General features: G+C 51.7%; 1 protein-coding gene across 5 annotated transcripts; it reads left to right on the top strand.

Moving 5' to 3' along the window:
• Nucleotides 1-303: 303 nt before the first annotated feature.
• Nucleotides 304-14,274, top strand: Pbxip1 (PBX homeobox interacting protein 1). 5 transcript variants are annotated; one of them, XM_075978421.1, is made up of 11 exons: nt 304-373; nt 2,699-2,786; nt 6,884-7,010; nt 7,228-7,286; nt 7,353-7,515; nt 9,280-9,504; nt 9,605-9,628; nt 10,433-10,515; nt 10,615-10,743; nt 11,350-12,566; nt 13,408-14,274. In XM_075978421.1, the coding sequence occupies exons 2-11, from the start codon at nt 2,733-2,735 to the stop codon at nt 13,499-13,501; spliced, it is 2,175 nt and encodes a 724-aa protein (XP_075834536.1). In that variant the 5' UTR covers nt 304-373; nt 2,699-2,732; the 3' UTR covers nt 13,502-14,274. The 5 variants fall into 5 exon arrangements, with proteins under 5 accessions (XP_075834536.1, XP_075834539.1, XP_075834537.1 ...); XM_075978422.1 differs by having other exon boundaries at nt 316-382; XM_075978423.1 differs by lacking the exon at nt 304-373 and adding an exon at nt 761-870.
• The last annotated feature ends 8,355 nt before the right edge of the window (nt 14,275-22,629 follow it).

The following is a 22,629-nucleotide window of genomic DNA, read 5'->3' as shown; positions in this document are numbered from 1 at the left end:
ACATGGCACCTGGTTCTTGCTAGCTCATCATCAGTACCTTTCAGTTTTAGGCCTTCCTACTAGACACTAAACATTTCGAAAAGAGGGGAGGTCTCCACCAAAAATAAATTTTTTTTTTTAGTTTGTTGGGGATCACAATCTCCCACCAAGAGATAAACCAAGGGGACAGAACTGCGTAGATCATCTTTCCCCTCCCTGGGAGATCAAGTCCAGCTTTTATTGGTCAAAAGTTCCCCCCACTTCTCCACCCCCGCGGGGAAGGCCACTTTTCACTGGTCAAACACCAACCACGTGACTGTCCTCTTTTTTTTTTCTTCCCGGACTGGAAACCTGGGGAGGTTGCAGCAAGTTAAGCTGAAGACTGAAGCGAGAGGTGGGTCAGGTAAAGCCCTAGGTGGGGATGGGCCGGCAGACCCCCGACCTTATTCCCAGATAAAGAAGGAGGGCAGAGCTGTATAAAAGGAATGGGCACCCCCACCGCCACCCGGCGATCACACACTGCCTAACACAGGACCTAGGGGCGGGGAAGGAGGGAGACAGATGATTCCGAAGCAGGAACTCAGGCAAGTTCTTGTGGTCCCAGGTCCTTCCCTTTAAAGGTCAGAGAAAGCTGCTAACCAGACTTGAGGGCGTTGTGTAGAGGAGGAGCGCTCCCCCTTACCTGTTTTATCCAGACAGCGGAAGTCAGCGACAAAGCTGACGCTTTTGTTGATCCCTGCCTGAGTGAAAAGGGAGAGTGAGGAGTGGATTTCTTTCCTAGAGGTCAAAGACTAAGATCCCTGAAAACTCAACTGGGAAGGGTGGCAGCTAAGCAGCGGCACAGTTTCTTAGAGGACTTCCCAATGCATGTACTGGCCTACGAGAGCAGAGGTGCGTTTTGGTATCGGGGTTTGGAACCCTGAGTGAGGGGTTCCAGGAAGTCCCCTGCTTAGGTTTCAGAAGGTTTGTCTTGTTGACCCAAATACCATACCATTGCAGGTTTCCATGGAGACAGTGGGTCTGACATCACCCTGGTTGCCATGGTGCTTAGTTCTGGAGGACCTGAGCAGGCTGTAAACAGCCAGGCATAAACAGGGACTTCTGCTCAAGCTGCTGCCACTTCCTTCCTGTGGCCACCTGTTAACAGTCACACACAGCAGCTGGGGCTGGGACATCAGGACGGTGGAGGGAGGGGCTGAGAACAGAAGCTGAACAAGGATGGCTGTGCGGACGGCACTAGAAGGGAGGCACGGGGAGGTTGTTCTTTGGGACCTGGTATAGGGAAGTCATTGCAACTATCCATCTCCCCGTGGGATGGGTGCCAGTGTCCAGGAGACACGAGCACTGAGAAAGGCACCATTAGATGTCCTTTACCTGTCTTGAACTTGACTCTTGACCAGCAAGAGCTGCAGAAGCTTATAAGGTCATCTCGAAGGACTTAAACCCAGCTGGAGTAGGTAGGGAGCGTTTGGCCTATTTTGAAGGTAGAACTCTAGACTCCCCCACCCCATTTCCCCTTCTCAGTGTTCCAGGACAGTCGACTTCACATTCCGCCTTTTCTGCTCCTGGGGAGGCAGTTACTATCTGTCTCTGACCACCGACCAAGGACTCTGTGGCTCAGCTTGTCTGTCATTCTGTGCAACTCCCTAGCCCAAGGGCACAGTTTGCTTTATGCTGGGATTTGGAAGTGGGCGTGTGTGTGTGTGTGTGTGTGTGTGTGTGTGTGTGTGTGTGTGATACCTTAACCCAAGCTGCCCTCCAAACTGATTAGCAAGAGACAGGACAGAGTCCCAGACCCCTGTTCCTTTTTGTTGCAAATTTGAATGTGATTTATGGATGGTAATTGTCACAAATCCTCCTTCCCCTCAGTGGCTTTCAAGGTCCCTGAGATCAGACTCTGATCAGAATTTAAGGTGGAGAGAAAGCGGAAAGGAGGGTGACCAAATGTAATCCAGGTGGATTTAGCTCTCCCAGAGCTGTAGTATTAGAAAGCTTCCTGCCTGGTCGTGCCTGGCCGCCCTCACTTCAGTGACAACCTTAGCCAGTGCTGAGAACCCCTAAAGCAGTGGTTCTCAACCTTTGTGATCCTTTAACACAGGTCACTGTAATTTTGCAACTGTTGTGAAGTGTAATGTAAATATCGGATACAGTGGTTGTGACCCACAAGTTGAGATTTACCTACCGCCCTAAACCGAAGGAATGAATGCATGGAGGATTGATGGCGGATGGGTACCGGCACACTTGGGCCTTAGGAAGGCTAGTCAGTCAGCCCCTCTGAGATTCCTCCCCTCTGACCAGAACACCAGAGGTTTGGACTTCTTTTCAAGGTCAGTGCCAGTTCCCAGGGCCCTGTGGATCCTTAAGAGGCAGCTTCCTGTGGTTTAGCAAGGCGAACACTGCCAGGAAGGCATGGGATGCCTGCAGAAGGACTGAACTGACCTAGGTTTTGGAGGCGCCTTGGTCTGCCTCCCTCACGGGAACTCCCTCCTCAGCCCTCCTTCTTTTAAATTTTATTTATTTATTTTTAAGATTTATTTTTATTTTATATGCATTGGTGTCTCGCCTGCATGTCTGTGAGGGTGTCAGATCTCCTGGAACCAGAGTTACAGATACTTGTGAGCTACCATGTGGGTGTTCTGAAAGAGCCGCCAGAGCTCTTAACCGCTGAGCCAGCTCTCCAGCCCGGAACTCCCATTCTTAAGAGAGCTTTTCTCTGCAGGTGGCCACTCTATCAACCCTGGACCTCCACAACTATGACCTCTTCCTGCCCAGACTCAGATAATAGCTGGGTGTTTACTGGCTCTGAGGTAGGAACAGTGGGCCTGGGAACTACATGAGAGGGGGGACTCTGGTGGAGTGGGCTGCTTTGACCTGCAGGAAGAAAGGTCCTGAATGATGAGGTGTTGCGTGCGTGCGAGGACTGGGGACTGAGGAATAAGGCAAAAGCAATAGCTGGGACTAGGAGGTCTTGTCTCTGCTGCGTGACTTTATTAAGAAATACAGCATCTGGGGCTGGAGAGATGGCTCAGAGGTTAAGGGCATTGCCTACTCTTCCAAAGGTCCTGAGTTCAATTCCCAGCAACCACATGGTGGCTCACAACCATCTGTAATGAGGTCTGGTGCTCTCTTCTGGCCTGCAGGCATACATGTAGACAGAACACTGTATACATAATAAATAAAATCTCAAAAAAAGAAAAGAAAAAATGTTTTTTTTTTTAAAAAAAAAAAGAAGTACAGCATCTTACTACTTACGGGGGAAAAATGGCCAAGGTCAGCAAAGAGCTAAATCAGACAATGTTAGCAAAGAGCACAGGATACCTCAGCCTTAGGACTGGTAACCACAGTCTAGGGGGTGAATTGGGTCCCAAGACCTTGATACCTTCGAGGCATTGGCTTCAGCCCTAGACCAGTCTTTTTTTTTTTTTTTTTTCGAGACAGGATTTCTCTGTGGTTTTGGAGCCTGTCCTGGAACTAGCTCTTGTAGACCAGGCTGGTCTCAAACTCACAGAGATCCCCCTGCCTCTGCCTCCCGAGTGCTGGGATTAAAGGCGTGCACCACCACCGCCCGGCTCCCTAGACCAGTCTTGCCAAGGCTGCTCATAGCCATAAAACTAAAGTTTCCTTTGGCCTTTCATCAGGGCCTCTGAGACAGTCCGGTTTGGTTTGGCTCCCGGCACTGGTTTCTGGATCTGTCCTGTTTTATTGGTACCCATGGTCATTTGCATTGCCTCTGTAGGTTCTCATGGGCTCCAGTGGCAGGGAGGAGACCTGGTGTTGGGGCTTGGGCCACACCTGGGAAGGAGGAACCAGATGGGTAAGCTGAGAGAGCAACCGGCAAGAGTAAGGTCATGAGATGACAAAGGGAAGCCATGTTGAGGAGACTGAAGAGCTTTAGGGTAAGGAGGAGGCCTCTATAGTCCGTGTCAAAATGCTTCCAGAGCCTAGGAGCCCCGGAAGGGGTGGATGAGGCATCAGCTCTTGTCTTAGGGTTGCTGTGGTTGTGAAGAAACACCATGACCAAAGCAACCTGGGGACAAAAGGGTTTATTTCAGCTTATACTTCAGGTAGCCTTCCATCACTGAGGGAAGTCAGGGCTGGAACCTGAAAGGCAGGAGCTGATGCTTTTTTTTTTTAAGATTTATTTATTTATTGTGTATACAACATTCTGCTTCCATGTGTGTCCACGCGCTAGAAGAGGGCTCCAAATCTCATTCCAGATGGTTGTGAGCCACCATGTGGTTGCTGGGAATTGAACTCACGACCTCTGGAAGAGCAGCCAGTGCTCTTAAGCACTGAGCCATCTCTCCAGCTCCTCAACCAGCTTTCTTATAGAACTCAGGACTACCCACCCAAGGATGGGCCCACCCACAATGGGCTGGGCCTTCACCCTCAATCACTAATTAAGAAAAAGCTCTACAGGTTTGCCTACAGTCTGGCCTGGAGGCGTTTCCTCAGTTGGGGTCCTTCCAGATCACTCTAGCCTGTACCCAGTTGACGTAGAATTAGCCAGCACAGGTGTCTCCTAGTGAGCCAACCGTGCAGAGCTGCTGGGCTGGAGAGTAGCCCAGCACTCAGTGCCAAGTGCAGGGGACCAAGCCTCTGTGTAGCTGGGTGGGAGGGTGGACAGTGCTTCCGAAGCCCTTGCAGCCTTCCAGGTGGCAGGAAACCAGAGGGCTCCTAATGCCACCAAAAAGGGAGGATGGCTGGTGGGTTGGGGACTAGAAGCTAGAGAGGTCAGTGGGATCTCAGAGACTGCCTTAGGACCACTAGGAGGAACTAGGCATGGTGGAGCAAGCTGTGGTCCCACTACTTGGGACCTGGAGGCAGGAGTTCAGGATTATCCTTGGGCTAAATAGCAGGGATAGAAATTGAAACCTTGTATCAATAAATTAACTAAAAATAAATAACAATCAAAACAATAGCTAGAGAGGACACAGAACTCCATTTACACATGTTGAGTTTGAGGTGCTCTTTAGGAGCCCAGAGGGGATGAGGAGTTGACCTCAGCAATGACTCTGGAGCCCAGCACAAGGACCAGTGCTCACTGTCAGGGACTGAAATAGGCTCTGTAGCTGGGCGATGGTGGCGCACACCTTTAATCCCAGCACTCAGGAGGCAGAGGCAGGCGGTTCTCTGTGAGTTCGAGACCAGCCTGGTCTACAGAGCTAGTTCCAGGACAGGCTCCAAAACTACAGAGAAACCCTGTCTCGAAAAACAGAGAGAGAGAGAGGGAGAGAGAGAGAGAGAGAGAGAGAGGGAAATAGGCTCTGTGCTCAGTCAACCCTGGTCTCCTGTCATGGTGCCTTTGCTGACATCTGGGGACCTGGGCCAGGTTTCACCTGTCCACCCTCCACAAAAAAACAGAATTGTAATCCTTGCCTTGCAGGGGTGACCCTGAGAAAACTATGATTTATGACTTGCAAAGAAATATACTGAGGCCAAAATTATTTTTGAGCCGGGATTGGTGGTGCATACTTTTTAAAAAATATTTATTTTATGTATATGAGTGACCTGCCTTCCAGAACACAAGAAGAAGGAATCAGATCCCATTACAGATGGTTGTCAGTCACCATGTGGGTGCTGGGAATTGAACTCAGGTCCTCTGGAAGAGCAATCCGTGCTCTTAACTGCTGAGCCATCTCTCCCATGTGGTGCATACTTTTAACAGCTCTCAGGAGGCACAGGCAGGTGGCTGTCTGTGAATCTGAGACCTTTCTATCTGTCTCTGTCTGTCTGCCTATCTATCATCTACTCATTTTTGGAGGGTTGGGGAGATGGCTCAGTCAGTAAGCACTTGCCATATAAACGTGAGACCCTGAGTTCAGATCCTGCAAACACACTAACATTGGACATAGTAGGACAGGTTTGTGATCTTGGTACTGCTCCTATGACGTGACAGGAGTTGGAAACAGGAGAATCCTTAGAGCCCAAGGGCCAGCTAGTCTGCAGCCACAGCAGAGAGTAAAGAGATTCATCCCAAAAGAGGTGGAAGTTAAGGGCCGGTTCCCAAGTTATCTCTTTTCTTTGAGACAGTCTTGCTGTGTAGCACTGGCTGACCTGGAACTTGCTATGTAGATCAGGCTGGCCTGAAATTTGCAGAGATTCATCCCTCTCTGCCTCCTGGGAGCTGGGATTAAAGGGTGCTGTAACACCTGGCTGAGGTTGACTTCTTGCCTCCGCACTCATACTGTTGTATGCATGCATGCCTGGTGCATACGTCAGTGCAGGCACACACACAGCAGAGGGAGAGGAGAGATTAAAACAAAGAATTATTCCTGGAGGAAGAGCGGAGCCCTAGATGGGGTGCCAAGGAGTTATATGCGGAGAAAAGTCGGCCAAGCTGAGTAGTCAGAGCTAAAGGGCCAGGCTGTGAGCCAGCAACATGGGGTCAGGCTGCCTGTGGCTGGGGGAACTTAGGCTTCTGCCAGTAGCTGTTAGAGATAGCTGTCAGGGCAGCATAGGCCGATGGGAAAGGGCAGAGAACTCAGAAGATGGATGTGTGGTTGGGCAGAAGCAAGGACAGCTTCGGGGTGCCAGTGAGAACGTAACTGTACCCCTGGTCTGGGTCTGGATTGGGTTTTTGGCTCATGGGGAGGGCAGCGCTGATGATAGGGGTAAGGACACCAGGTACAATTAACCTCTGTCAGGTCTGCTAATCCCCTGGTCCCAGGTCCTTGCTCAGGGCTGTGATTTCATGGAAACCTGGCCGCTGGAGCAGTGAGGAAAGTTAGGGAGCTGCTGAGTGGAAGAGACACTTTGGATCTAGCTCCAGGGTGGTACAGGCCATAGTTTTTGAGGTCTGGTCTGAGGTGTCTGAGGGCAGCTAGCCCCTCAGCTCCATCAGGGCACTGTTCTGATCTGCTGTCCCAACAAAGTATCCTAGTATTCACCTCCCTCCCAATAGAATTTGCCGGTAGAGACTCTGGGCCCAGAACCCAGGATGGACCCAGAATCTGAGGGAGCCTCCCAGGCCCTTTTGGACCCCTCCAAGGCAGATGACAAAGAACTAGCTGGGACCTTGGATGGAGAAGGTAATAGGGCCTTGTGGAAGGTAGGGTATAAACCGTCTTCTGTCTTTGGGGGCCTCCTTTTAGTTGGGGCGAGGGCCATCACTTAGGCTATTTGCTTGCTAATCTCAGTTTATGAGCCCCGACAGTCCAAAGTGGTTGGGGCCTTTGGGTGCTACAGGGCTACAGTGAGGTTCACTTTAGGTCCATGGGCTTTTCTGGGCTTCCCCTTCCACCACAGGGACACTTGCCCAGAAGGAAGCGCCCCAGAATGAACTGCCTGAGGAGACTAAGGCCAAGGTGAGGTACGTCCCTGGGGCTGGAGGAAAGTGGGGAGAGCATTTCTCATAGCTGTACCCACATCAGGGCACTCTGGAACGTGATGATGCTGGAATGGAGGGCCCTGGAGACACACTGGTCCAGGAAGATTTGCAGGAGGAGACTCCTGTGGTAACAAGCCTGGGACCAGACACACAGGAGCTGGAGAACGAGAGTCCTCCACAGAACCTGCCCGCGAGTCCCAGAGCAGGTCAGCACCCTTCTTGCCTCCTGTTTTCCACCTTTTAGAAAGTGTGGGAAGGGGCGGTGGAGGGATGGCTCAGCAGTTGAGAGCACTGGCTGTCCTTCCAGAGGACCTGCGCTCAGTTCCAGCACCCACTTGGCAGCTCACAACCATCTGTAACTCCAGTTCCCGTGAACCCGATTCCCCATTCTGACTTCCATGGGCATCACATGGTGCACTGAAATACATGCAGGCAAAGCAGTCATGCATTTGATAAAATAAACACATGAAAAATTTAAAAATCAACCAGGCGGTGGCAGTGCACCTTTAATCCCTGCACTAGGGGAGGCAGAGGCAGGAGGATTATGTGAGTTTCAATGCCAGCCTGATCTACAGAACAAGTTCCAGGACGGGTTCCAAAAGTACAGAGAAACCCTGTCTCAAAAAAAAAAAAAAAAACACAAACAAGCAAAAACTAAAAATAACTAGAAAGTGAAGGAGAAGGTACAGGCCTCACTACTGAGTAGAATGCGAGGAGGCCCAGGCCCTGAGCCTGGCACCTTCTGCCCTTTTCCTTGTTCTCACCCCTGAACACTGAGGCTTGGGAGTTAGGCCGCCTTAATGACGGTCTGCATCTGATGGATTGTGTCCTCTTTTCTTGGTTCTCAGCCTTCCTATAGCTGCAGCCCTTTAGTACAGTTCCTCATGTTGTGTGACCCCAGCCACACTTTTCTCTGGGTAGCCCTGGCTGTCCTGGAACTCACTCTGTAGCCCAGGCTGGCCTCGAACTCACAGAGATCTGTCTGCCTCTGCCTCTCCAGTGCTGGGATTAAAGGCATGCGCCACTACCACCTAGCTATAAAATTATTTTGTTGCTACTTCATAACTGTAATTTTGTTACTGTTATGAATCATAATGTAAATATCTGACAGGCAGGCTATCTGATATATGACCCCTGAGAAAAGGTCATCTGACCCCCAAAGGGTTGCAGCCCACGGGTTGACCTTCATTTCCAGAGTTCTTTGTGGGAAGGCGGGAGGCTCAGGGACTTCGTAAGAAGCTGACCGGACTGAGCCAGAGAAAAATGAGAACACGAGGGATGCAGAAAGACTCACAACTCAGCCGGTCCAGAAGGAGTGGGGGAGGATTAGTCAGGGGGTAGGTAGGAATGAGGGAGAGGTTTCAAGGCTCTGGTGGTGCTCACCGTTAATCCTAACACTTGGGAGGCAGAGACAGGTGGATCTCTGTGAGTTCGAGGCCAGCCTGGTCTACACACAAAGAAATCCTGCCTTGAAACTCTCCCTGCTCCCCCTCAAAAAAAGAATGCAGGAGAGGCAGGGATGCAGTTGGAGGTGCCATTTGAGAAGAGTTTTGAGCATAGAGCAGGCAGGAGGGAACTTTGGCGTCAACCGAGAGTGGGGCTAATCCAAGGTCTGTCCCAGGCAGTGGCAGAGGTGACAGGAGAGGGGAGGAAGAGGTCCAGGCCTGGGGCCACGGGGGGTGGTGGTGGTGGTGCAGCTGCAGGAGTCAGGCAGAGACTGTGAAGAGAGAAGACTATGGAGGCCATGAGGTGGAGATGTGGGATGGAGAGGGGAGGAGGAGGATGGCTTCAGGGCGGAAGAGGCTCTTGTACTTGTAGACAAAAGGACAGTCTTTTTCCTTTAGATTGGACGGGGCATCAGTCAGTACCCAGGCTGAAGTGGGCAGTGTTGGTGTGCCTTCCCTGTGACCAGGGCTGGGCTTCCTGTGCTGTCCTCCTCACTGCTCTCCTGTCCCCTTCCCTTCCTCCAGTCTGGAGAGAGTACCACTGCTCCAGCAGTGACGATGACACTGACGTGGATGTCGAGGGTGTGAGGAGACGGAGAGGCCGGGAGCCCAGCTCAGCCCACCCTGTACCTGTGGAGGTGGAGGACCAGGCCAAGGGCGAGGGTGTAGGAGGCGAGCTGGGCATCTCTCTCAACATGTGTCTCCTGGGGGCCCTGGTTCTTCTAGGCCTGGGGATCCTCTTGTTCTCTGGTGAGTAGTATTCCTGGCTAGGGCCTCCGGTCTGCTACCCTGGCCTTTCTTACCTCTTCCTGCTTCCCTGAGGGCCTCATCAGACTGTCTTCACCTTCAGGTACGCTGTTGGAGCCTGAAACTGGTGAGTAGACAGGTCCTGGCTTGTTCTCTGTGGGTGGTGATGGGGGTTTGGATGGGGAGTGCTCCCCAGGTAAGCTGTTCAGGGGAGTAGGCAGGTGCTGGCTCTCTGTGGTGGTGATGGGTGTCTGTGTGGGGAGTGCTCCCCAGGTAAGCTGTTCAGGACAGTAGGCAGAGGTCCTGGCTCTCTGTGGTGGTGATGGGAGTCTGAATGGAGAGTGCTCCCCAGGGAAGCTGTTCAGGGGAGTAGGCAGGTGCTGGCTCTCTGTGGTGGTGATGGGTGTCTGTATGGGGAATACTCCCCAGGTAAGCTGTTCAGGAGAGTAGGCAGAGGTCCTAGCTTGCTCTCTGTGGTGGTGATGGGTGTCTGTGTGGGGAGTGCTCCCCAGGTAAGCTGTTCAGGACAGTAGGCAGAGGTCCTAGCTTGCTCTCTGTGGTGGTGATGGGTGTCTGTGTGGGGAGTGCTCCCCAGGTAAGCTGTTCAGGAGAGTAGGCAGAGGTCCTGGCTTGCTCTCTGTGGTGGCGATGGGAGTCTGTATGAGGAATGCTTCCCAGGTAAGCTGTTCAGGGGAGTAGGCAGGTCCTGGCTCTCTGTGGTGGTGATGGGAGTCTCTATGGGGAGTGCTCCTCAGGTAAGCATATTATTTCTTGGCTGTTGACCTTGTCAACTGTTCAGGATGACGTTTGTCCCTTTAGCTCAGCAGATGTGTGAGCCATGGTGTATGTTCAGGGAAGGAGGGGTGACTGAGAGAGGTGTGATGTGCTCTGTAGATCATGGGCCCGGATTCAGAGGTTCACTTACCCACAGGTTCCGTGGAAGAAGCAGAGTTGCAAGTCTTTCCAGACACCGGGCCAGAGACCGAGTTGGTAGATACTGTGGGCAGCAGGCAGGTATGTATGGGTTTTCCATAGGTGTGTGGGGCCTGGTGGGGAGTGGCTGGCTTGCCCTGCCTGGGAGGAAGCATGGATTGGCTGCTCTTGTGCCCTCAGGATGAGCTCGAGCAGCTTCAGGCCTCAGTACCAGCAGACAGTAGTCCCAGTCTGCAGAGCATGGGGCTTCTGCTGGACAGGCTGGCCAAGGAGAACCAGGATATCCGACTGCTGCAGGCCCAGCTGCAGGTGGGCCCTGGCAAGAAGGAGGGGGTTCATCTGGCCACCTTTACCAGGCATATGTCCTAGTGGGGCCCTAGAAGTTTTCCCTGCTCGTCTGACCCTTGACCTCACCTTTCAGCACCGTAGTCAGGGTGTAGTCAGGTGTTTTCTCTGTTTCCCTGCTGAGGACTGGCAGGGCTGGTGTGCTTGCCTACATAGCAGGCCACCTCTGATTGACGGCTGGATCTTCCCGGAACATCTGAAGAACGTGCCGTGTGCTAGGGTCAATGGACAGTACCCGTTCTAGATGCAGGAGGTGGGAGTGGAGCGGGGAGAGCTAGATGTGGGCTGTGGTGGATCTCAAAAGTATGTGCTTGTGTAAGGACGTAGATGCTGGGGTGGAATTTAACCATCTCAGGAAGTGGCTCAGATTAAGGGTGGAGAAGACGGGCAGCCTCTCTGGCTGTCCAAGGCAGCACTGGGGCTCAAATCCAGGACACTGCAGACAGTAAGCGGTCTCTCTCCCAACAGAACTAGCCCCTGCCCACTCAAATAGAATAGAATTGGGGTAGAAGGCATCGTGCCCACCCTGACAAGGACTCCTGTTTTCTTCTGTTCCTAACTACATTCTAGGCTCAGAAAGAAGAGCTTCAGAGCCTGTTGCACCAGCCACAGGGGCTAGAAGAGGAGAATGCCCGGCTCCGGGAGGCCCTGGAGCAGGGCAAGACCTCTCATCAGGCCCTAGAGTCAGAACTACAGCAGCTAAGGGCCCGACTTCAAGGCCTAGAGGCTAACTGTGTCCGGGGTGTAGATGGGGTGTGTCTCAACTGGGGTGGACGCCCAGGTGACAAAACCACCACAGAGCAAGGCCACAAGGGGCAGGCGGCAGACCCCAGCTTATCAGAGCAGCATAAGCAGCTAGAAGCTGAAGCCCAGGCCCTAAGGCAGGAACTGCAAAGGCAGAGGCGGTTGCTGGGTTCTGTGCACCGTGACTTACAGAGGGGCTTGCAGAATGCTGGCCACGGAGCCCCAGCTCATGCTGGCCTGGCTGAACTTGGTCACATGTTGGCCCAGACATTGCAAGACCTAGAGGATTGGGGTCACAACACTGGCATTCCTGCCAACGACTCGGAGGCCTGGTACCAGAAGAAGCCCCACTTCCAGAATTCCAGGGAGTGGAGAAGAAAGGAGAAATGGCATGGTGGGCCGAGGGACCAGAAGGCTGAACACTGGAAGCATGGGAAGGAGGAGTCTGGCCAGGAGAGGAGGAGGAGCTGGAGGGATGAGGACAGGGAACCAGCAAAGGGATGGAAAGAGGACAAACCCAGGGTGGAAGAACTGGGGAGCAGAAAAGACGGCAAGCGACAGGACCCCAAGGTACACTCTAGAAAAAATGGGAACACCCACTCTGGAGAAAGGCTGAAGCATTCTTGGGGGAAAGACAATAGTCCTGACCCCCTCTCCTCCTGGGAGGAGCTGCTGAGAAGGAAGTACCGGCCCCCACAGGGTTGCTCAGGCATAGCCGACTGTGCTCGGCAGGAGGGCCTGGCCTTCTTTGGCACTGAGCTAGCCCCTGTGCGGCAACAGGAGCTGGCCTCGGTGCTGAGAGCATACTTGGCGAGGCTGCCCTGGGCTGGGCAACTGACCAAAGAGCTGCCCCTTTCACCTGCCTACTTTGGAGAAGATGGCATCTTCAGGCACGACCGTCTTCGCTTCCGGGACTTTGTGGATGCCCTGGAGGACAGCCTGGAGGAGGTGGCATTGAAACAGCTGGGTGATGATGATGAGGTGGATGACTTTGAGGATTTCATCTTCAGCCACTTCTTTGGAGACAAGGCACTGAAGAAGAGGTGTGGGAATCGTGTGTGTGTGTGTGTGTGTGTGTGTGTGTGTGTGTAAGAGAGAGAGAGAGAGAGAGAGAGAGAGAGAGAGAGAGAGAGAGAGAGAGAGAGGGAGGGAGGGGAAGAGAGGGGGAGAGGGAGAGAGGGAGAGAGAGAGAGAGGAGAGAGAGAGAGGGAGAGAGAGAGAGGGAGGGAGAGAGAGAGAGAGGGAGGGAGGGGGAGAGAGGGAGAGAGAGAGAGGGAGAAGGAGAGAGAGAGGGAGAGAGGAGAGAGAGAGGGAGGGAGGGGGAGAGAGGGAGAGAGAGAGAGGGAGAGGGAGAGAGAGAGGGAGAGAGGAGAGAGAAAGAAAGGGGGGGAGGGGGAGAGGGAGAGAGAGAGAGGGAGGGAGGGAGAGAGAGAGAGGGAGAGAGAGGGGGGAGAGGAAGAGAGAGAGGGAGGGAGGGAGAGAGAGAGAGGGAGAGAGAGGGGGGGAGAGGGAGAGAGAGAGGGAGAGAGGGAGAGAGGGAATGCGAGGGCATGGGGAGGTTGTTAACAGCTGGGAGGGATTTGAATGCATTGCGACCCTGAATGGTAGAAGTCTCTAGCTGGAGTCCTCCTCTTCATTTCTGATTCCCAGACCTTAGAGAAGGCTTCTAAGTATATTTCCTGTCTTCCCATGAAGGGCTACAGTAGTCCTGAGGGGTCCCCTTTTCTCACTGTGCCTGTACTTACAGGGTCCCTTCCTGTCTCCCCCAATGGATCCACCCTGGGAGCACAGGTCTCTCCCTGCAGCTGCCTCAGTTGGCTTTCCCATCTCAGTGGTGTTGTTTCCTAAAGGCCTTTTCCTGCCTCGTTCCCTATCTCCCCACAGGTCAAAAAAGAAGGAGAAACATTCCTGGAACCCTAGAGTTGTGGGGCCCAGGGAAGAGCACAGCCGCCATCCCCACCACTACCACCATGGCTGAGCCCTGCACCTGCCGCAGCAAATGACCTAGGCACACACCAGCTCAAGATCCCTGGAGTTCTGTGACCCTAGAGGCTGTGCCCCCACTGTTCTGCGGTCCCTCTTGGCTCGTTAGCGCCTTTGAGTGCCCTTCACAGGAGAGAGAGCCATGCACTTGGCCCTGCACTGGTACCACTTTTGCTACAAAAAGGTCATAAGTTGGCTCTGCTGAACTGTTTATGCAAATACAGGCCCTGGGTATGGAGTGTCTAGGAGCCTGCTGGGGAGTATTCTGTGACTGCCCCCAGGACCACAGCAGAGCCTGCAACCCTACACTGGAGCCGCTGGTTGGAGACTTAGCTCCAGACTTGCGCTGGAGTTTTGTTAGCTTTGGAGGCAGCTGTTCCCAAGTGTGAAGTACCTTTTCATCATGCTTCTCTTGTGGCTTTCTCCTTCCCGCCTGAACTGCCTCCTGAGGTAGTCTCTCAGTGCAGGAGACACGGTGCAATTGGCATTCCAGTGAGTAGGTACAACCCAGACACTGCACTCAACCTCCTCTTCTCAGCCTCTCTGTCAGTCCCGCAGGCTCTTTCCCCGTGCTCACCCAACTTTCCCAAGGAGCCTAGCCTTGAGCCCAGCTACCAATTGTCTCACAGTTACCCCAACTGAGTCGCTGTGGAACCCTGGGCTCCAGTCCAGGCTGGGTGACCTCAGATCAGGTCATTCTGGTGTTCTTATCCTCGGGAAGAGGACGGCGGACTGAGGAACAGAGTAAATAAAGCACCGAAACAGACACCCTGCTTCTGCCTTCCTTCTTTGGAGCGTGCTTGAAGCGCCCTAGCCTGGGGCCTGGGTGTGCAGAGGTGAGAGAGCCGCTAGGTGGCACTCTGGCCCCACATTCCTTCAGATCTTGCCTCCCTCCTGCCCCGACGTCTCAGATCCCTACCCACTGACTAGCTCTCAAGAACTCCCAGAATGCCCCTGGCTATTGTCTAGGAAGTCCCCCAGAGTTCTAACCTCTTATCCCATTGGCAGGACACTGTGCTACCCTTGGAAATCTCCCAGGGAGCTTGGGGCCAGAGGCTTGTGGATAGAGCCATCAGTTAGGGACTGTAGACTCTAGAAAGATGTGATTAATCTCTGTATTATTTAGCAATACTGTTTAAAGGCTTGGAAATACACTGACTTGTTTAATTCTGGTGCTAGACAAGACAGGTGGAAATGGAACAAGGTTGGTTCATTCCACAAACATTTGTAAAGTCTGTTGTGTGGGACCGGAGATGGCTCAGCTGTCGAGAGCACTGGCTGGTCTTTCAAAGGACTCAGGTTTGGTGTCCAGCACCCACGTGGTAGCTCACCACTGTCTATAACTCCAGTCCCTAGGGATCCAATGCTCTCTTCTGACCTCCTGGGCACCAGGCACACACATAGAGCTCAGACATACATGCAAATAAAACACCCATGCACATTTTTTTAAAAAGTCTGTTGTGGGGCTGGAGAGATGGCTCAGTGGTTAAGAGCATTGCCTGCTCTTCCAAAGGTCCTGAGTTCAATTCCCAGCAACCACATGGTGGCTCACAACCATCTGTAATGAGGTCTGCTGCCCTCTTCTGGCCTGCAGACATACACACAGACAGAATATTGTATACATAATAAATAAATAAATATTAAAAAAATAAGTAAATTAAAAAAAAAAAAGTAAAAAAGTCTGTTGTACCAGGCGGTGGTGGCACACGCCTTTAATCCCAGCACTCGGGAGGCAGAGGCAGGCAGATCTCTGTGAGTTCGAGGCCAGCCTGGTCTACAAGAGCTAGTTCCAGGACAGGAACCAAAAGCTACAGAGAAACCCTGTCTCGAAAAATCAAAAAAAAAAAAAAAAGTCTGTTGTGGCTAGGCAGTGGTGGTGCATGCCTTTAATCCCAGCATTTGGGAGGCAGAGGTAGGTGGACTTCTGTGAGTTCGAGGCCAGTCTGATCTACAAAGCAAGTTCCAGGACAGCTAGGACTATTACACAGAGAAACCTTGTCTTGAAAAAAAAAAAAGAGGGGCTGGAGAGATGGCTCAGCGGTTAAGAGCATTGCCTGCTCTTCCAAAGGTCCTGAGTTCAATTCCCAGCAACCCACATGGTGGCTCACAACCATCTGTAATGAGGTCTGCTGCCCTCTTCTGGCCTTCAGGCATACACACAGAAAGTCTAACCAAAAAAAAGAAAAGAAAAGTCTGTTGTGTATTGTATCAGAACCAGTGAGGCTCTAGGAATATAGACCCTTTAATATGAATATAATCTGCAGCAAGAAGAACTTTGGTTAGACTTAAGAAGGAGCCTTACCTTACACAGGTTAGTAGTGATGTAGGCTGGGTCTTCAAGAAGGAGCCTTATGTTTGTAGGGTGGTGATTGGATTCCATGCCTCTCTGGACCACTGTCCCTCAGGAGGAAGTCAGGGTTAGCCCCGCCTCTCTGGACCACTGTCCCTCAGGAGGAAGTCAGGGTTAGCCCTGGGTGGGAGCTCAAGGCTAGAGGCAGGCCAGATTCCTTGTCTGTCAAGGCCTAGAGGTGGGGATCCACAGGTCTCTGGTTCCCTAGAAGTGTTGGTTTTCCAAGAGGCTCTCTGGCCTCGTTTCCATGGTGAGGGCTTATTCCTGCTGGATAACACGTGGAGTCTGGGAACCCTTATGCCCCTTCGTCTTCCTACACACTCAGGCCTTTAGAAGTGGAACTGCAGGGTCCGAAGCTGCCACGTTAGGAAGAAAAGGAGAGCCATCAACCCAGTCGGGTTGTGGGGACAGGCCCCCCTTTCTGTCACCTCCACAACCCACAGCAACACTGAAGCTGACCACAGATCCCTGACTCTGGGGTCAGTGTGTGGTGGTGGAGTGTTAAGAAGGGATGGAGGGAATGCTGACCCTGCCCCTTCCCACTGCTGGCCTAGGTGACCCTAGAAGCAGAGTCACCAGATGCTGCTACTGGTCCCTGCTGCCTTTCTAGGGTCTGGGCTGGGTGTTTTGCTCGGCTTTCAGTTCTTTCTCTGGAGGGGATTGCTGCCTTCAGAGTGGCTCTGGGAGCCTTGTGGGGGTGTCACCAGAGTTGAAGGTAGTCTTGGGCCCACCCTTCTTCTCTCCACTCCCTTCTCTTCCCTACCCCTCTTCTTCTCTTCTCTTTGGTGCTAATCCGGAGCTCCCTGTGTGTCAGCCGGAGGCCCCATCACTGAGAGTGCCTCTTGCAAGTTTTATTTTGAGACAGCTATTACTGTATATCCCTGGCTGGCTTCAATCTTTCAATCCTCCTGCCTCTGGTGCTTGAGTTGCTGGGACTGGTCATACACTGCCACGTCCTTTCCAGGGACTTCTACTCCCGAGTGAAAAACTTATTTTTCCTTTCGCCAGTCCCCAAAGCTGCTTCCCTAGGGGCCACAATCTGTCATTTCCCCCTTCTTCTCCCATTTCTCCCTTCATCTCCCACTGCGTCCCAGGTTCCCCACATGCCCTCTGTTCAGCCTTTTACCAGCTATGGCCTGCTTTTCTCTTTGCTTCCTGCACCCTCAGGCCCCACCCCTTTCAGCGGGGGTGGGGGTGGGGGGCTGAGTCACCTCTGTCCTGTCTGTTCCTGTCAGCTCCCGAGAGGGAAAGCAGTCTGTTTGAGAGCTGCTCCCAGTCTCCTCTGCTGGGCCCAAGGACAGACCACAGGCTAGCTAGCTGTTGCCATGGGAACCTTTCAAAGGCACCCAGATGCAGGAGCTCTTTATATTCAGCCTTGTTCTAGGCCACAGATGTGTCTGATCCTGTCATATGCTTATAACAAGGACCTAGGTGGCTCCCCAGTGGAGAGCAGAGATGTCCTAAATCCAGACACGCCCGTCTCTCCCGGCCTCGCTGCTGCTTCTGAGTCTGCAAACCGACCCTCTCACACATCTGGGTCCTTCCCCTTGGGATGACGTCCTTTTCCATGACTGTCCCACTTCTCCTGGGTCAGGTGACTTAACTAGACCTTTGATTTGAGTAAATTTAGGGTAAGAAAACCTAGTGTGTCAGGTTTCTGGCTTGAGCCCCCACAGGTCTTGAGTGAGATGTCCATACGTCCTTAGGACTCAGCCAGCCTCTCATAAAGGGGGAACGAACAGTAGCATCTCACTTTAGGGAGTCACTGTGAGATCAATGACAGGGCTTCTTCAAGCTGTAGAGTACAGTCATTTGTGTGTATACCAGGAGTTCCTTCTAGGATCCATGAGTGATGCTCCAGTCCCTTACATAACAGGGCGCTGTGTTCACGTATTCTCCAAGCACAGCCCCTGTGCAGTTAAAACATCTCTCTAGATTACTTACGATGACCCCCAATGTGGTATGAGTGCTACGTACTTGTTGTACTGCATCGTTTAGGGAGTAACAAGGAAAAAAGCCTGCACATGCTCAGAAGTTTTTCTTTTGCTTCATTTCTGGGTTTGTTTTGTTTTTGTTTTTTTTTCTTTCTTTCTTTCTTTTTTTTTTTTTTTTTTTTTTTCACTTTTTTCCCCCCAGCACTACATTTGCCAAGCATCTTTTTCTCTATGTAGTCTTGGCTGTCCTGGAACTCACCGGGTAGACCAGGATAGCCTTGAGCTCACAGAGATCCGCCTACCTTTGCCTCAGGAGTGCTGGGATTAAGAGTGTGTGCCACCACTGCCCAGCTCCAGTGGTTGTTTTAATTCTGACTTCTAGGAGAAACTGGGATTGCTCAAGAGCTGCAGACGCAGAGGAGAGGGCACGGAATCTTAAGCCTAGCTACAGGCCAACTGGATTAGTTTAACACCAGCAAAATGCTAACAGTACTTGATTAATGCTGTCAGGAAGCCTCTGTGGATGCCTAGAGAGGGCCTGAAGAGAGGCCTCTGAGCCAGATAGTGAAAGATCTTAGCGATGGGGGAGGGGCAAAGGGCAAAGGTGAGCTGAGGGGAGAGAGGAACAACCTGTGGCAGAGGAGTCAGAAGCCTTTCTGTGGGCCCAAAGAGACTCTTCCACATAAGAATGACAATTTAATCCCAGCACTCGGGAGGCAGAGGCAGGAGGATCTCTGTGAGTTCAAGGCCAGCCTGGTCTACAAGAGCTAGTTCCAGGACGGGCTCCAAAGCTACAGAGAAACCCACAAACAAACAAAAAAGACAAGGGGTGCTCCTAAAGGCTTTGAGGGGTAAGGGATGCTGGGAGGTTGGGAGCCTAAAGGATGGGTGGAGAGATGGGAAGTGGGTGGAGCTGACCTGTGCTTGTTTTAGGCATGGGCCAGCCTGGATGGAATGGGGACAAGGAGAAACCAAAGACACGTGGTCTCCTAGCCTTGGGACAAGTGGACAACTATGCCTTTGTGCAAGCTGGAAAAGAAGGAAAAGCAAAAGCTGGTTTGGTGGGGTGGGACGGGTGGGGTGGGTGGGGCGGAATGGGTGGGGAAGGCTTGGTGTGATTATATAGGCCTAGGAATAGGGCTGGCCAACCTCTGCCTCCACCAAGCTTTGAAGCCCTGCCTCTAGATCACGACATCACCCTCCCTTCATTCCTCCAGGAGGGGGTGGGGGTGCACCCATGGTAGACTCTGTTACTAACCCAGGACACTAAGCTTCCCTGACCTAAAGGGGGGCACCCAGCAGAGCAGGTTGAGTCACCCCCTGAGGTCATTGCTGAAACCCCCTGTTCTGAGGTAAGAGGACAGGAAAAAACCTGAAGCCACATGGCCCTGGGGTGGAGAGGGAAGGGCTGGAGGGCCGGGTTGAACAGGGCTGCCTGCCCTGGTGTGTGACTGTTGGCTCCTACCAGGGAGTAAGGAGGGAGGGGCTGGTACGGACATTAACTTTTCACATCATTTCTGCACACGGAGAAATAGATGTTGAAGGAGGTAAGACTATTTTACTAGTGGAAGAGACACACACACATGCAGAGAGAGAGAGAGAGAGAGAGAGAGAGAGAGAGAGAGAGAGAGAGAGAGAGAGAGGAAAACAGTTGGTTATGGTTTTATATGAGTTAGGGGTGTTGGTGGGAGAGCAGCGACCTAAGCAGCATTTGAACTGTGGTCCCAGGCCTCCCCATTCCACACAGTCAAGAATGTAATCAGATCTGAACGTACACTGTGTAGTTATTACTGGCTAGAACCCAGGGCCTGGGCCTTCTGGGCCAGCGCTCCTCCTGAGCTCCCTTGACTCTACTGTACTGTCTCTGGCTCCTCCCCCTAGATCTACATGGGAAACCGAGAGAGGTTCTCCCCACGCTCCTTGGGCTCCTGGTTCTGGAAGCATTTCCCTTGTTTACTAGTTGCCATCTTGCTGGCTCCTGCTTGTAGGTAAGAGATCAGCTCTGGAAGAGCCTTTACTGAGCATCCTTTCAGACGAGAGGTGCGAGGCCCAGAGAGGAGCGACTTGTTCAGGCTCCCAAAGCTTGCTAGGACAGAACACACACGCACGCACGCACGCAGACACACACACACACACACACACACACACACACACACACACACACACACTGGCTCTGAACTAAGAGGAAAAGCTGAGCACCACACACAGGTAAGGCGCCTCTGCTTCCTTGTCCTTACAGCTAACTCTGCAGAGAAGTGTGGTTGTGATCACAGGGGGACAGCAGCAGGACAGGCTGGAGACTGGACCGGCTCAGGACTGGGATGGGAGGGAGGGAGGGAAAGAAGGAGGAGCCTCAAGAGGCTGCCCCAGGACTTTGAGCAATTGGGTTTGGAGTTATGCAGTCCTAGCTTTGGGTGTATCCATAGAAGTCCCTCCTAACCTCAGGGGGAAAGTCCTGGCATCCCAGGCTCCCACATGGAGCAACCTTTTTTTAGAAATTGTTTTTATTGAGTTATATATTTCTCTCCGCTTCCTTCCCTTCCTCTCCCATAATGTCCATGCTCTCAGTTTACTCAGGAGATCTTGTCTTTTTTTATTTCCCATGTACATTAAATCCATGTTTGTCTCTCTTAGGGTCCTCTTTGTTGTCTGGGTTCTCTGGGATTGTGAATTGTAGGCCGGTTTTCTTTGCTTTATGTCCAAAGCCACTTATGAGTGAGTACATATTATATTTGTCTTTCTGGGTCTGGGTTATCTCACTCAATATGATGTTTTCTAGATCTATACATTTGCCTGCAAGTTTCAAGATGTCATTATTTCTTTCCACTGTGTAGTACTCCATTGTGTAAATGTACACATTTTTCTTATCCATTCTTCAGTAGAGGGGCATTTAAATCATTTTCGGATTCTGGCTATGACAAGTAATGCTGCTAGGAACATAGTTGAGCACATGTCATTGTGGCATGATTGAGCATCCTTGGGTATATACCCAAAAGTGGTATTACTGGGTCTTGAGGAAGGTTGTTTCCTAATTTTCTGAGAAATCGCCACACTGACATCCAAAGGGGTTTCATCAGTTTGCATTCCCACCAGCAATGGAGGAGAGTTTCCTTTACTCCACAACCTCTCCAGCATAAGCTGTCATCAGTGTTTTTGATCTTGGCCATTCTTACAGGTGTAAGATGGGATCTCAGAGATGTTTTGATTGAACAACCACTTTTTGGATCCTTCATTTCTTTCTTTTTTGTTTTCTTTCTTTCTTTTTTTAAAGATTTATTTATTTATTATGTATATAATGTGCTGCCTACATGCCAGACAAGTGCACCAAATCTCCTCATAGATGGCTGTGAGCTGCCATGTGATTGCTGGGAATTGAACTCAGGACCTCTGGAAGAGCAGTCAGTGCTCTTACCCTCTGAGCCATCTCTCCAGCCCCCATGTTTTGTTGTTTTTTGAGACAGACTTTCTCTATGCAGCCCTGAGTGTCTTGGGATTAACTCTGTAGACCTAGGTGGTCCCAAATTCCCTGACTGCCTCGGCCTCCCGAGTGCTGGTACTAAAGGTGTGTGCCCAGTGGTCCTTTATCCCTTGACTAGTCGTTTGGGTTACCACCCCACTCACCCTGCATTGGCACCACTTGATACGCTTTCCAGCAGCCCAGGAAAACCTGAATGTAGTGTCGGGGGAGAAGAGGGAAGGGATAGCCCTGGCTGTGGAGGCTGAACAGGCATGGCCGTGAGGTGAGTTGGCCTGGAAAACATCGGGCTTTGGAACCAGACAGAGCTGGTCCCGTTATTTAGAGGTGTAGACCTTGAGACAAGTCTCTCAGCCTCTTGTTTCCTTTTATGTGTAGGAGTGTTTTGCCTGCGTATATGCTTGGGCACCACATGCTTGCAGTACCTGTGGAGGCCAGAGAGGCTGTCAGAGTCCCAGAGTTGGAGGACCAGGAGTGACTTAACCCTGTATATACTTGGTTGGCTTGGTAAAAGCTGCTTTCAGTGGGGTCCAAAGAAATGTTTGTTTGTTTGTTTGTTTATTTTTAAAGAGTTGTCAATTAATTTAAGTAGTTCCATGCCTTCTTAAAACCAGGGGCAAGCGGGACCCAAGATTGGGTCCTGTAATCGGTGCTTGTGAAGGGGGAAATGTGGGGGCCAGCCATGATAAGCTAACTATGGGCAGGTCACCCCAAGTAAGTTCTTTACTTCCAACCATTATCACCTGCCATCGATAAATTTAACAAGAGGCCTGAGTTTACCCTGAAGCAGTGCCTGGTAGCAGGAAAATACCACAATCTGAGATTACCTGACCACTGCCCAAGAACAGACTATTAAAGAAAATGCCTAACATTCCAACCACTGTAGATAGGATCACCAGCCAGTACACACTCACCAGGACACCCTAGACAAATGTCAGCCAATCAGGGGTCCTAAACCTCAGAGACCCCTCACCCCCACCTTTACTACTATAAAATCCAATTCTAACTGAGCTCGGTTGGGGCTCTTCGTTTATTCTAATACGTTGGACATGCGGAGAGACTGAGTTTGCAAACTTAGTTAAAATAAAGGCTCTTTGCTTTTACATATGGGACTCGGTTTTCTTGTTGGCTTTTGCGAGGACTTCGCAGATTTGGGCATAACAGAGGATTATCGGGGTACAGAAACTTTTCAGTGCCACGTTTCCTCTATATCCCTTTTCCCCAACCTCTCACTTTCTTCTCTTTATTTTGTTTGTGGCCAGGCTGGCCTGAACTTGACTGTTTCCATCTCTGGCAGGCACTAGCGAGGATTACAGGCACCAAACACAGTTTATTTAGGGCAGGTCATCACTTAGGCAAGCACT

Source organism: Microtus pennsylvanicus, chromosome 7 (genome assembly GCF_037038515.1).
Source record: "Microtus pennsylvanicus isolate mMicPen1 chromosome 7, mMicPen1.hap1, whole genome shotgun sequence".
In the NCBI taxonomy this organism is placed as follows: Eukaryota; Metazoa; Chordata; class Mammalia; order Rodentia; family Cricetidae; genus Microtus; species Microtus pennsylvanicus.
This window is presented reverse-complemented; position numbering and strand designations above follow the sequence as displayed.